General features: G+C 41.9%; 1 protein-coding gene across 1 annotated transcript; it reads right to left on the reverse strand.

The window, feature by feature from the left end:
- Nucleotides 1-569: 569 nt before the first annotated feature.
- RFK (riboflavin kinase) lies at nt 570-7140 on the reverse strand. The gene is made up of 4 exons (XM_032866667.1): nt 6957-7140; nt 5920-6071; nt 2239-2341; nt 570-1500 (listed from the first exon to the last, which is right to left on the reverse strand). Exons 1-4 carry the CDS (start codon nt 7036-7038, stop codon nt 1370-1372), a joined length of 468 nt encoding a protein of 155 aa, XP_032722558.1. The 5' UTR covers nt 7039-7140; the 3' UTR covers nt 570-1369.
- Nucleotides 7141-14677: the final 7537 nt, after the last annotated feature.

Consider the following 14677-nt stretch of genomic DNA (forward strand, 5'->3'; position numbering starts at 1 on the left):
CATGTACTGTTTCAGAGGCCCAAACAATCTGTAATCTTAATCTCCTAAATACCCAAAGATTTCAACTTTCTGCCAAATCAGAGTCTCAAGTAGCTGAAAATTATTTGTTAGGAGGAAGAAAAAAATGCATAGTATGAGGATTATGTAACTAAAACTTAATTATTTATGCCTTTCCCCCAAGCTACAAGCACTGTTTAGCATTGAATTACATTGTGCGTACACAGCTCTAACAGTTTACATTTGCTCAGGAATATGTAATTACATTAAAAATAAATAACTTTCATAATTTAATTGGCTCTTAAATGGTTTCCCCAGGGGGAAAAACAAATGTTTTGTGTTCTTTAAGAAACTGGTATTTACAAATGAACGGCTGTGTGCTCAGTTAAACTTGAGGAAACCTAATGAAGTTTTGGGGATATTTTTCCTAAAATGCAATACAGATATGCACTTAATCACTTTATATAGTGAAGGGATGGAATGGTAGATATAGATGCAATCTTTTGTCTAAATGAACAGTTAGTTGTAGGGCATTCTCAATGGGATAGGAAAAAAAAAGACACGGACGGTTGTTCCAAGGAAAAAGAACCAAATCAAGAAAAATATTGAACATCTGCTCTTAAAACAGAGAAGTGCCATACAACACAAAAATGAGAGCTAGAGATTAGAAAAACACTCATTTTACCGCTTCAGGAGATAAACAAACAAATGATACGGAGAGGGAGTCTAGACCAATTAGAACTGAGGCAGCTGTAAAAGAAAATGAATACAGTGCAATGATCTGACCTCATAAAGGAAATGACTAACCACAATAAAACTTCACACAAGAGAAAAAAAAAATTCACATGTCTACATGTTTGCAACAATATATTAATGCACAAAATATCAAAAATATAAAGTCTGGATTTTTCCCCTTAGGTTTATAATCAACTCTCACACCTCTGTTGAATACATTTACTTTGCTAAGCCTGCCCCACTGAGAGGCACACACTACACAAGTATATATGTACTACTGGGCACCATGAGAATTACTAGTTCTCATCTCAAATCTCGTGACTTGCCTTTTTACCCATACTTATATACATTTTCATTTCCATTTTAAGACACTTAAGACCTTTCTAGTAGTACATTTTAATCAACATATTACATCAAAAAGAATCTTGATCTTTAAAATCAATCACTTTAGTACAATAGCATGATGGGTTTGATTTGAATGGTTGAAACATAACGTGGTAAAGACACTGTACTGTTTAAACTAATTCACAGCTGTAAGAAAATATCTGATTTTCAAAATATAATGATGGAGGAGTTATGAGCAGTAAAATATTAGAAAACAGTAAATGAATAAATAAGAATAAGGTGATTTTTTTTATCAGTGACCATTCATTATTTTGCCTTTGGGAACCTGGAAGAAATTGTCTTCTTTGAATTTCAAATGTTCTGGTAAATCTAGTCGTTTCTTAGCTTCCTCAATATCAGCTTGAATTGCTGAAATAAGGGACTCTGCAGAGAGAACAGAGCAGGGAAACAATGAAAAACTGCTGCTACACTCTGACTACCCCTTTGTTCGGACTCCTAAAAACCCACAGGCTAGCAGCGTCTTTAGCACAGAGCAGCTACCCAGTAAAAGTTTATTTCATCCCTTCTTCCAGACTTAAGTAAAAGTCAATGGTCTACAAGAGACGTCCCTGATCTTCTTGCAATTTCTTAGAGAAGGGCATTAGCACGAAGGTATGTCACAAATACCAAATGGAACAAATACTCGTGATCAAGCCTCTTCGGTATCCACATTTATCAAATTCTACAGTAGAACTGAAACAGCCACACTATACTAACATACTTGATACGACTTGCTTCAAGTACTGATTTAGTTTCTTACACATCAAGCACTGCAAAGCAAGGATTACTCCTCTCAGCATTCATTCTCACTTATTCCTTAAAATATGAGAAGGAAAAAGATTTCACTAACTTCAAACTGTTGGGAGAGAAGCAGCCAGCCTGGTGGGTTGGAATCTAGGCTCCACCACATACTGATGTGACCCTACTCAAATTACTTAACCCCTCTCTGCCAATTTCCTCATCTGTGAAAGGGGCAAAAGAATTCCTCGTATGTTTTGGTGGAAGTGAAACATGTAAGGCACAGAGTAAATGCTCGAATGTTCTCTCTCCTGCCATGCTGTTACTGGGAGAAGCAGCAGAAGTAGCTGCAGTAATACTTCAGAAGACCTAAGCACAACTTACCTAAAGAATCAAAGTTCTTTTCCGGTCTGAGGTAGCCAACAATGGCCACATTGAGGATCTCCCCATAGAAGTCCTCTTTGAAGGTATGCATGATATGAGTTTCCTAGAATTAAGAAATGTGAAAAAGATTACCATGAAATTACAGAGTATCTGAAATTTGAAATATATCTCCACATTTATGGTGGGCATAACTTAAATAAAACAATCAACCCTTAATAAATTTTTATTTTTATTTTATTTATTTTTTTTTTTTTTTAGTGCAAAAAGGTGATTTTATTAAAGCATGGGGACAGGACTCCTGGGCAGAAAGAGCTGCTGCAACCCTTAATAAATTTTTAAAGACAGGTTAAAATCTAAGTGCAGTTTTTTCCCAAATTCTTTTATCAGTCCTGTTCCTGCCCCTGACCTTACATATAAACATTATAACTAAGTAAGGCAGATGTTTTACCACAAATCTGGTATGATTTGCTGTTTATATATTTAAAAAAAAAAAAAAAAGGTTGGGGGGGGGGGCACCTGGGTGGCTGAGTTGGTTAAGCATGTGCCTTCAGCTCAGGTCATGATCTTGGGCTCCTGGGATGGAGCCTCATGTTGGGCTCTCTGCTCAGCATGGAGTCTGCTTCTTCCTTTCAATCTCCCTCTGTGCTCCTTCTCTCTCAAATCAAATCTTTAAAAAAAAACACAAACTAACATGCAGGGGTGCCTCCCTGGCTCAGTTAGTGGAGCACACAACTTGATCTCAGGGTTGTGAGTCTGAGCCCCACATTGGGTGCACCCACACTGGGTGCAGAGATTGCTTTTATTTTTAAATAAAATCCTTAAAAAAACTAACATGCAAAGTGATTAAGTCTTATCAAGGCAAAAAAACCCACAAAAAACAAAAACAAACACCCATGTCAAGACACTGCCAAGTAAGGAGCAAAGTATTAAGAGATGTTACTATTAAAAGAATCATTTCTAAGGTTAACCAGTATCCATATGTCTGTGACGCACGCCATGTTACGGAAACTTCTGAAGGTTAGGCAGAGCTGAAGACTGACACGCAGGCAGAAGAGCCAATGTAGGATCCTGATCAAGGGACGATGTTGACAAATGGGTACAGGACAGGTCGAAGCAAAATGGTGGAGGAGGTAGATGATAATCTGCAATCTGAATTCTAGAGACTGGGCTACGGCGGATGCAGAGAACTTTAAACAATCTAGAAACGTGAAACTTAAGAGACAGAGGCATATTTTGTGCAGGACTTTAGAAAATCGAATACATGAAGTGATACTTAGAAACATCAACGCTGATCCTTATAAAACATCACTGAGAAAAATGGTAAAGATGTCTACTCTTCCTAAATTCATCTACGTATTTCATGCCATCCCTGTCAAAATCCTAGTTTTTTTGCTTTTTTAATGATGGAAAGTGTCAAGTGATTCCAAAATTTGTAAGGAAATGTGGAAGGTTGAAATTATCCCTCCAAAATCTTGAAAACAGAAGTAGAGGACTTACACAGTCAGATAGCAAGACCTATTATAAAAGCTATGGAAATAAAGACAATGTGGTAATGACCCAAAGACAGACTAGGAAACCAAGTCTGTATGAGCACATTTTAGACTCACACATATAAAGTCACAGGGTTTATGACCAAGGTGACAGTGCAGCACGGTCATGAAAGAATGATATTTCAATAAATGTGCAGACTCAATATCCATATGGGAAAAAATTAATTTTGACCCTTACTTTGCCCCATACTCAAAAACCAATCTGATGAGAAAAGTTTAAGACAAGTTTTTAGAAGAAAACAAAGAAGAGTATCATAATGACCTAGATAGAGTAGGCAAAGTTTCCTTAAACGGGCTATTAAAAGGCACTAACCATTAAAGAGAAATGATGAATTAGATTATATTAGCATTAAGAACCTCTGTTCTTCAAAGACACCACACCATTAAAACAAACAAACAAAAAAGCAATAGAGAAGGCAACAATATTTGCAATACATATGACAACAAAGCAATCAGATCTCGGACATACTAAGAACTTCTTTAAGTTAATTAAAAGAACCAATCCAATTTTTTTTTTAAAGGGGAAAAGACTTAAACAGGCACATCGTAGATGTCCGGTATTGGCAACCAAAGAAAAAAACAAAACCTGAAGAGTATGAACCTCCTACCAATAGAAAATTGAGTTTCTTCTAATGCTGGCAGGACTTGGGCTTGCTACAGTCATAGTCCTGTTACCTGAAATTTGTCATAGAATAGCTTTCCTTCTCCTTTTCATTTCCTCCCCATCTACAGAAAACGATTTTGTATTCTCTCAGTAGTTCTTTTCCTTATCTACTCCAAATAATTCCCACATCCTTAATACTCAAAAATAAGAAATACTGAACACAATGTTAAGCCATTCTGGGCCATTTCTACAGTTTGTACCAGAACTTAGCCCTATGGTTTTCCAACTGTGACACGCTTCTGCAAACTCTTCAAGGACTAAATTTAGATCTACTGTTTTTCCACACACTTAACCTGACCAAGATCCAGCCCTATCTAGCATATTAAGCTCTTAAGTGGCATGGGTACTGCGAAAAGAACAGAAGGGTACACCTTCCAAGTAGTTTAAGAGGGGAAAAAAAAAAGCATCACCTTGCAATTTTATGAAGACAGCACCTCTATGGAGTAAGCAGTTCTATCTCAGCAGCGTGAGCAAGTAATTAAAGGGTGAAGGAACTATATTAACTGTAGCAAGCGCAACTTTATCTCTCAAACATGCTCTTAAGTAATTCGTTTGTTTTTTTAAGGGGGAATGTAGGAGAGGGAAAGAGAATCTGAAGCAGACTCCACGCCCAGCAGAGCTGACAAGGGACTCCATCTCACCATGTTGACATCATGACCTGAGCCGAAATCAAGAGTTGAACATTCAACACACTGAGCTACCAGGTGCCCCAAGTAATACACTTTTGTCTCCACTGGAGATAAACACATGGACAGCTATGAAAATTAATATTGCAATTATGGCTTGAAACTCCACTTTTTACTGTCTACATGATTTAAAAAATAAATGCATAAAAATATTACTGTTTTTATTGGGCACACAACGTATAAGGATGTAATTTGTGAGTTTTTATGTACAATTAAAACTGTCATAAATCCAAAATAGATTTTATAACTGTAGAAAGTCAAATGCACTCCTCGTGGTAACCACAAACACACACACGCAAATCCTATAGAAAAGACACAAAAGGAAATAAAGGAATCAAAATGTGTCACTACAAAAAAAATTAAACAAAAGACAGTAATGGAAGAAATAACAGACAAAAAAGCTGTAAGGCCTATAGAAAACAGCAAAATGGCAGAAGTCCCTCCTTACCAGTCATTAGCTTAAATGTAAATGGACTGAACTTTCCAATGAAAAGGCAGAGATCAACAGAATGATCAGAAAGCACAATCCAATTATACTCCCCCTTTTACAAGGGACTCACTTTATTTTGTAAGAGATTCACTTTGAAAGTGAAAGGATGAAGAGTTAATCCAAACAGTAACTCAACACTTCACTTGAAAATCCTTCAAGAAAACTGCCAAAAATTCTAGTAATTTGGACTATGCTGTGAGTACCACTGATGATTTCTATGTGCCTCTAAAACCGAGTATTACGTTAAATTACTACCCCGTTTTCAGAGACAGACCTGAATATAATTCTTACCATAGACTTTTTTGTATTCTTGTAGTATGGGTTCCATCCTATGCTCACCACCATCTTATGAACGTCTCCATTTCCAACACTGGCCCAGCCATAATAAATGCCAGTGGATACATCGGCTGGAAGATTATCAACTACTTGTTCCGGAAAGTTAGCTAAATAACAGAAATAAATATTCTGAGTGTTAACAGTTTCATAGCAAATATTTATAAAAATCGCACGAAGGCTAGCCTACATCATTACGCTCATAATTTTCCTGGAATCCTGCCTATGATTACGAATCCCACCATTCTATAGTCTGGCATGGGCTTTTTTGCTCCTCTTCATGTGGCAAGGTTAAGAACAATTAAATGTATACAACTCTCCAAAAAACAAAAACACCGACACACAAATTCTTGAGGTAGATGAAAACAGGTGCATGAACAGCTGTGTGTTGTTTTTATCCCCCCCACCCCCCAGACCTGGTCTTTCTTAAGGAGGTTCAGAAGCTCTTCAAACGATTCTTATTTTCAAAATACACACGGCTAGGTCCCAAACTCAAAGACCAGGGACAACCCTGGTATGTATTTTTAAGAATGAATTATTCACACAGTCAGGTCCTGACTACTGAAACCGATGTAGACGGACCAAAAAAAGATACCTGATTCTCATCCAATTGCTAACCAGACATACAATGAGAACAAAAAAATTGGAAATTTAACCAATCTGGTTCACATTACGTTTCCTAATGGGGATGACGCGTGCCATGCCTGGCAGCTCTAGCTTGGTTGGATAAAGAGGCGGGAAAGGGGGATCCCGAAACTCAGCTCGGCTTTCTGCCCTCACCCCCACTGCAGCCCGATCCCCGGTAACCCCCAGCCGTGGGTAAGGACGACTTCCTCAATGTGACCAAAGGTCCTCCGGCTCAACGAAGCAAGGACCGAGCGAAGGAAAGGGCGTCACCTCTGCCGGCAGCCCCAAGTCCCGCGTCTGACGTCCCACTGGACCCAACCCCGGGAGCCGGGGCGGGGAGAGGGGGCCCCGCGACCTTCCGCGCTCACCTGTGGGGATGCCCAGCTGCTTGGAGCCGCGGCCGAAGCCCCGCACCACCTGGCCGCGGCAGAAATACGGCAGGTGCCTCATGACTCCGTCCGCTTGGGGCTCGGGCTGCGACCGGGTCTGCGGGTCCCGCGAAGCCGCCGTCGAAGCGGTGCCCGGAAACCCCGCCTGGACGGGGAACACGAGCAGGAGCTGGGCTAATGCCCGAATCCCCCCAAGGGCGGCCCGGAGGGCAGGCGCTCAACCGGTCAAGAGGCGCCCGACGTCACGCCGCAGTGAGTCCCTCACCGCACTGAACCAACAGAAAACGCCGACCGACTAAAACCCTGGGTCTGCCCCGGAACCCGCGAGGGCGAATATAAATGCGGGCGTGGGTGGGAACGCCGTGGGTCAGCGGGGAACGCCTTGAGTCCGCCCAGCGCCGCAGGCCTGCGCACACTTCCTCTGCCAGAAGCCTCGGAGCCCGCTCGGCTTCCGTAGCCCCGCCCCCGCGTGGCCCCGCCCCTAGCCGTGGTCCCGGAACCGCCAGTCGGCCGTTCCCGCGCTTCTCCCGGGGCTGCGGGCGCTGGAATCGGTGGCGGGAGTTCGTCTTTCATCTTGTTTGCTGTGCAAATATCGTTCTCGGACCATCCCGAGTGTTTCTTTTCCCCTCCTCCTTTTTATTACGATCCTGACGTCACAGACGTTCTTCAGCTTCTTGGCAACCGCGAGCTCGATGGTCATTCGTCATCCATTCGTTCTTTACGTTTATTAAAGTTCCAAAATTCCAGCTCAAGATCACCGCTTCGTAGAGGTTTTAACTATCTGCGGGAAATGGCCCTCGTCTCCCCCAGAGCACCTGACCGCGGCCTGAAGTTCTGTCGGAATGCAAGCGCCGAGGAAGCAGGTTCTGGTCTAACGCGGCAACCCCGGCGACTAGCGCAAGGTTGCAGTAATGCAGTTTTCTTTCAGGAGGGGTGCAGCTGCCTGCCTAGCCCTCCCTCTGGGAGGGGTAACCCTGAGAATTCAGTAAACCCGACAAAAGGCGTCCTCTGTACTGCAGTGCCAATTTGTGGGCCTTCTAACCCTTGGAGCTGTAAACATTACGTAGGGAAGCAGCTCAAGGGAAATTTCAAGAAAATTACAAGGGTCGGTCACAAGGTGCATCCTCTTGTTCTTGAGAAGAAAGTTTTATTTGTTCTCTTTGCTTTTCTCTATGAATCTGTGTGAAATCCTGTCCACAGACTTCGCAGTCCCTTGTACCTTACATGTATGTACCTATGATAATGCTTACCCAATGTTAAAATTACATTCTGTCTATACTGGTACCGAAGGGGTCATTGCTGGCAAGACTGTCATATTTCCCTAAGACTAGTGTACTGCGTGGTTCATAGCAAACACTCCGTGTATTTGCAGAAAGAACGAATTAAGAGCCCAGAGTGTGCCAAACACAGTGCAAGGTTTTGGGGGAGCAAAGGGGACCAAGACAAGTTCTTGGCCCTCAGGGACTCAGTTTAGTGAGAGAGACTGACTGGTGAGCCTGAATCCAGTGCTCTGCTGTCAATATTCCAACAGAAGGCCAACAAAGTGCTTGGAAGGCTGTTCAGGGAGCAGACCTCACAGAAAAGGCTCCTTGTATAGTTAATAGTTAAGAGCACAGGTGGTTGAGCTAGATAAGCCAGGGTTTGAATACAAGCCTTGCCTCATTTAATTGCTGGGTGACCTTGGGCAAAGCACACTGTGTGAATCTCAGTGTCCGTATCAACTAAATGGGAATATTAATAATTTTGTGGGATTTAAGGGAGCTGATGGATGTACAGCACTTAACAAATTGCCTGGCCTGTTGTAAAAATTATCATCATCATGGATGTCTTCAGTGATGCACCAAATAGAAAGGCCTGGAGGTAAGAGCCTGATAAAGCAGACCTCTACACCCCAGAGTTCCAAGGAGGTATGGGAATGAAATGAAATAAGATAATTAAATGAGTCATGAGAAATAAATTAGGAAGGGTGGTTTTAAGAATTAAATGAGATAATGCTAGGTAATTTACATACTATCTTATACAATCCTCATATCAGTTTTGGAGGAAAGAATTAACCCCAATTTCTAAAGAGTGAAAGGGGGGGTTGGAGAATTCCTAAGATGGAGCATTTAAGCCCCAATTTTTTTTTTTAATCCTGTTGACTTTTCAGTGACTGTGCACAATTACTGTGTAATCAGCATAAGCTATGGAAGGGAGCAGCCTGATCCTTTTCCACTCCTGCTCGATAACCCTCAGTGGCTCCCCCATCACTTTAAAAATAGCCTCTCAAGGGTTCCCTTCAATCTGCCATTGGGTTTTATCCCTAAAGTACTTTACTACTTAAATCAGACCTCTGTGTAGAGGCTGCTTTTAGGCAAATAGGCATAGAAGGGGCCCACAGCGAGCACCTGTCTGGATGCAGGCAGGTCCTTGGGGAAACCTCAAATATCCACGGGCCCTAATTGACCAATGGACTACCTACTAACAACCATGCACAGTTACCAAAAAAGGGAAAATTCCTATGTCATCCTACCTCCTCACCTTCCCCCTTTAAATGCAGCCGCCTACCCATGGCCTCCTTGCAGACAGCCTCTCCTGTGTGGTCCTACTCACCACTCTCCTGTGGTGTATTCAGTAAATTTCTATCACCTTTGTTGTGTCTCGTGTGAATCCCTCCACGGTCCTCACCACTGGCTTCCACCCAGTGCATCACTGCCCCACATTTGGGGCCCCCGTCTAATCAGGAGAAACATCATGTTTTGACACCACACCCTGCACTCCACCTCAGTGGCCAAAGAACAGGCTTGCAACAATTCAGGTGATTGTTCTGTAGCCTGTAGGATACAGCCTTTTTCCCAGTCATTTGACTGCAAAAAGACACTACCCAGCATTCATAGTTCCCATTGTATACATAAATCTACAATCGAAAGTGTGTGTGTGTGTGTGTGTGTGTGTGTGTGTGTCTTTATCAAACTTAGTGCTTTTAACTAAGTATTCAAAACATGTCTTCTATTTCTGTGTCTGAGCTGTTCTAACAGCATCCTTTCTGCTCCTGAGCAAAGAGCCTGCTTCTCTGGTGTTGAGTTGTCTCTCTGCAGGAAGAAAGACCACAGGTAGAACTGGGAGTGAGTAGAACTGAGAAGACGTGAAGGGAAGAGAGAGAAGGCCCACTCTATGGAAACAATAAAGAAATGAGTCCAAAGAACTCTTAAAAGTTGATAGTAAGTAAACAACTCAGTTAAAATGTGGTCAAAAGATCTGAACAGACACCTCACCAAAGAAGATATCAAGATGACTAATAAGTGTATGAAGTTGTTCCACATCGTGTGTCATCAGGGAATTACAAATTAAAACAATAAGATACTGGGGCACCTGGCTGGCTCAGTTAGAAGAGCATGTGACTCGTGATCTTGGGGTTGTGATTCTGAGCTCCATGTTAGGGTGTAGGGAATCACTTAAATAAATAAAACTTTAAAAACACAAAATAATAAGATACCGCCACACATGTCTAAGACTAGCCCAAATCCAGAACACCGACATTGCCAAATGACAGTGCTGGTGAGGATGTGGAGCTACAGGAACTCTCATCCATGCAGGTGGGAATGCAAGACGATGCATTTTGGAAGACAGCTGGCAGTTTCTTACAAAACCACCACATGAGCCAGGAGTCACGCTCCTCGGTATTTACTCAACGGAGTTAGAAAAGTATGTTCACACAAAAATCTGCTCCAGCTTGCCAAAACTTGGAAGCAACTAAGATGTCCTCCAGCAGGTAAATGCATAAATAACTTGTGGCATATCCATATAACGTGATGTTACTCAGCAATAAAAAGAAAGGATCGAGCCATGAAAAGACATGGAAGAAATTTAAAGGCATATTATACTAACTGAAACAAGCCAACCTTGAAAGTCTATGTATGACATGATTCCAATTACATGTCATTCTGGCGGGGGCTAAACCTTGGAGATGATAAAAAGAGCAGTGGTTGCCAGGGGTTAGGAGGAAGAGAGCAAGAAGTAGACAGAGCCACAGAGGATTCTTAGGGCAGTGAAACTCTTTGTTACTGTAATGATGGCTATGTGACATTATGTATTTGTCAAAAATCATATAATGCTATAGCACGAAGAGTGAGCCCTAAGGTAAACTATGAACTTTAGTTAATGATGATTTATCAGTATTGGCTTATCAGTGATAACAAAGGCCCCACACTAATGCAAGATGTAAATAACAGAGGAAACTGGGACAAGGAGGAGGTGGAGAAAGGGCATATGGGGGAAATCTTTCTGCTTTCCATTCATTTTTTTGGAACCCTGAAACTCTCTAAAAAAATAAAGTCTATGTTTAAGAAATGCATCTAAAAATGACTGACCTTTAAGTCTGACATCAGAGGTAACAGCCTCCATATCTAAGCAGTCACCAAGTGTCCCATGACCCATCTTTCTCCCTTGCACCTGCTGAATCCAGGTCACCGCCTCTCACCTACCCACTAGACGCAGCCTCCTTTCCATTCTCCCAGCCTTAGATTTGACCCCATACAACCCCACTCAGTTATCTGAGGTGCAGTGACATTTCTCACCTGCCATTCTGATCAAGCCATACCAATGGCCTTCCATGCTTCTCATTACCCTAGGGTAAAGTCTAAACAAAACCATTATCCCTCCCTCCCCTGCTTCTGCCTTCATGCCTCTCCTGAACTTTTGCAGGCCCCCTGACACACTTCTGGGCCTTTGCACAAACAGGCTTCCTAGCATGAACCAATGCTACAGTGGACCAGAGAGGCGGGAGAGCTCCATGAATCAGGCGAACTAGAATGTGCTTTCCAGAGATCAGCCTTGAGCTGGACCCTCAAGATGGCTGTGAATTGGCTAAACAGGGAGGAGGAAGGAATGGTGTCAAGCTGGAGCAAGCTGCATTAGTCTCCTTCCTGAGGCAGGAATGTGACCTGTGCACACCAGGGCAGGAAGATTCTACACGAGGTGACAGAGATCCAGAGATGATAAAAGGGGACCCTGGCTTTAGCACTTCTTTAGGGACCTCAATTCACCTCTTTGTACCCCAGTTCTGGACTGTAGATGGGACTACTAACACTGGCCACCTCATAGAGCACTGGAAAGACTTAAGAGTTAATGGGTGAAAAGCCACTAAATCAGTATCTCATGCATGATAAGGCTTCGGTATTAGTTATGCTATTAAGATGGCGCGCCTGGGTGGCTCAGTGGGTTGAGCCTCTGCCTTTGGCTCAGGTCATGATCTCGGAGTCCTGGGATTGAGCCCCACATCGGGCTCTCTGCTCAGCAGGGAGCCCGCTTCCTCCCCCTCTCTCTGCCTGCTTCTCTGCCTACCTGTGATCTCTGTCAAATAAATAAATAAAATCTTAAAAAAAAAATCACCTGTTGGGTATTGTGGAGGGCACGTATTGCATGGAGCACTGGGTGTGGTGCATAAACAATGAATTCTGGAACACTGAAAAGAAATTAAAAAAATAAATAAAAATTTAAAAAAAAATCACCTATTGGTCTGTCGTAGAGAATTTATCATAAACAGACCACAGTACAAATGAGCCGGTTGAGGGGTACAGTGTCTTCAGAATTCCCCCCGTGAAAACAGACATGTAAAATCTCACACGGAATCCCTATATGAAAAAGAAGCAAAAGTAGTATTTTATTGCCTCAAATGTATTTTGGAGTTTGAACTTAGAAAATTTCCTTTGTATGGTATAAATTTCCTCCATGAGGGCATACTACCATGCTGACAGCATCAAACACATTCAACTTGGGATCATATCCCTGTATATGCTTTTATAACATGACCAATGCAATATTATTTTAATAATATTATCTTAATATATAATAATATTATTTTAATAATATTGTGGAAATGAGATTGATAAAATATTTACATGGAAATTTGGATCAAATATTCTGAAACCTCTAGAAGCACACATTTTGCCAATTACCAATCTGGTCTACCATTTTGCAGAAAGGGAAACTGAGACCATGTAAGCCTGGGACTTGATAAATCCCAAAGAATGGAAGAATCTATGAAATACCAGGAAGCCATCCAGTCCAGAATTCAGCCTTCAACAGTGGACCTAAGATCACCCTTTCTGGGAGAGTTAACTCATCTCCTGGTCTTCTAGACCCATCTATCCCATAACAACCCATAATAAAATGTTTGTTTAGGTGAAAATACAACCCTCTAGGAACCTGTGTGGCTCAGTAGATTGAGCATCCTTCTCTTGGTTTTGGCTCAGGTCAGGATCTCAGGGTTGTGAGATTGATCCCTGCCCCTCCCCTTTTTAGGCTCCGTGTTCAGCTGGGAGTCGGCTTGAGATTCTCTCCCACTATCCCTTCCCTGGCTCTCGCATGCATGCACGTGCTCTATAAAATAAAATAAAATAAAATAAAATAAAATAGTAAATACCTTTCAGGTAGAAATGGACAATTATCAACAGTACTAACAAATAATTTTTATATCTTTTTGGACCATAAACATAATTTTATCTTCTAGCCAAATGGGACATGAATAATATTTCTAGAAGGTCAGACCCTAATGTCAGGCCAGGCCTGGAGGCCAAGAGCTGACCTGAAAAATCAGGTTTAGAAAAATTCACTCCTTCACTCACCGTGCTGCTTCAATAGGGTACACTCCAAATCGAGACGGGATGATTACTCATGTTTTTTTTCATACAGTCCACTCAGATTTGAGTATCCACTGCTCTTTATGATTTTCCTGTACTTTTTCTCAGTGAATAATTATTCCCTCTGTAATTGGGACAAATACCGTTTTAAATTCTCCCCGTGAGGGAAAAAAAAACAAACCCCAAACCAAGAACTAGAACAGTTCCATTCCTCGTGCATCCACAAGGGGGCAGGCTACCACCTTGTTTTTCCCTTGGTAGACATTTGCCATGAAAAATGCAAACAAAAATTCAAGTTAAGGAACTGCACTATACACTGGAAAATTCTATACGCTCTAGAAGAGTTTGGCTTATTCACTGCTTCACGCACTTGGACTTGGCTCCTCAGTGAGTCATGACCATGGCAATGTCTCCTCCATAACAGAAGCATCTGGTAACAGATTGTTTTAATTTGAAAAGTTATGATTTTTGAAGCTTCCTTTGAATCTATGTTTCATTAAGAAGTATGGGCAGGGGCACCTGGGTGGCTCAGCGGGTTAAAGCCTCTGCCTTTGGCTCAGGTCATGATCCCAGCGACCTGGGATCGAGCCCCGCATCAGGCTCTCTGCTCGCTGGGGAGCCAGCTTCCTCCTCTCTCTCTGCCTGCCTCTCCACCTACTTGTGATCTCTCTCTGTCAAATAAATAAATAAAATCTTAAAAAAAAAAAAAAAAGAAGAAGTATGAGGTGGAGAAAAGAAGCCAGAATTATACAGTGAAAGAATTGAGACTTCTTTCCCATCAACAAAACATTTGAAATTATATATTTGGTACGATAATGGTATAGAACCAGAAGATATGCCAGAAATTTCTGAGAAGAGGATAAGAAACACTTCTTATTCTTAGGGTCCTGGAATATTTTCACAATAATTAGTAAATACGTTTCAGGGTCTGGATGGAAATTTCCTCTTCTTTGAAAACCTCTTCTTGTTAAGGCAGGATGTACTCATCCAAAAAATTAGCCATCCTTCAGCTGCGGTGCGACCTCCCGCTCCGTGTTCTCTCACCTTCATGAGACCTCGGCCACATGACGACCGCAGCAA

This window comes from Lontra canadensis, unplaced genomic scaffold, assembly GCF_010015895.1.
Source record: "Lontra canadensis isolate GAN:19392208 unplaced genomic scaffold, GSC_riverotter_1.0 scaffold31, whole genome shotgun sequence".
Classification (NCBI taxonomy): Eukaryota; Metazoa; Chordata; class Mammalia; order Carnivora; family Mustelidae; genus Lontra; species Lontra canadensis.

Excerpts from the sequence above, each read along its gene's own strand:
- RFK (XM_032866667.1), bottom strand. The coding sequence starts at position 7,038 with ATGAGGCACCTGCCGTATTTCTGCCGCGGCCAGGTGGTGCGGGGCTTC. Across the intron at positions 6,072-6,956 it reads GCAGCTGGGCATCCCCACAG|CTAACTTTCCGGAACAAGTA; the intron begins GTGAGCGCGGAA and ends TCTGTTATTTAG. Across the intron at positions 2,342-5,919 it reads AGAATACAAAAAAGTCTATG|GAAACTCATATCATGCATAC; the intron begins GTAAGAATTATA and ends TCTTAATTCTAG.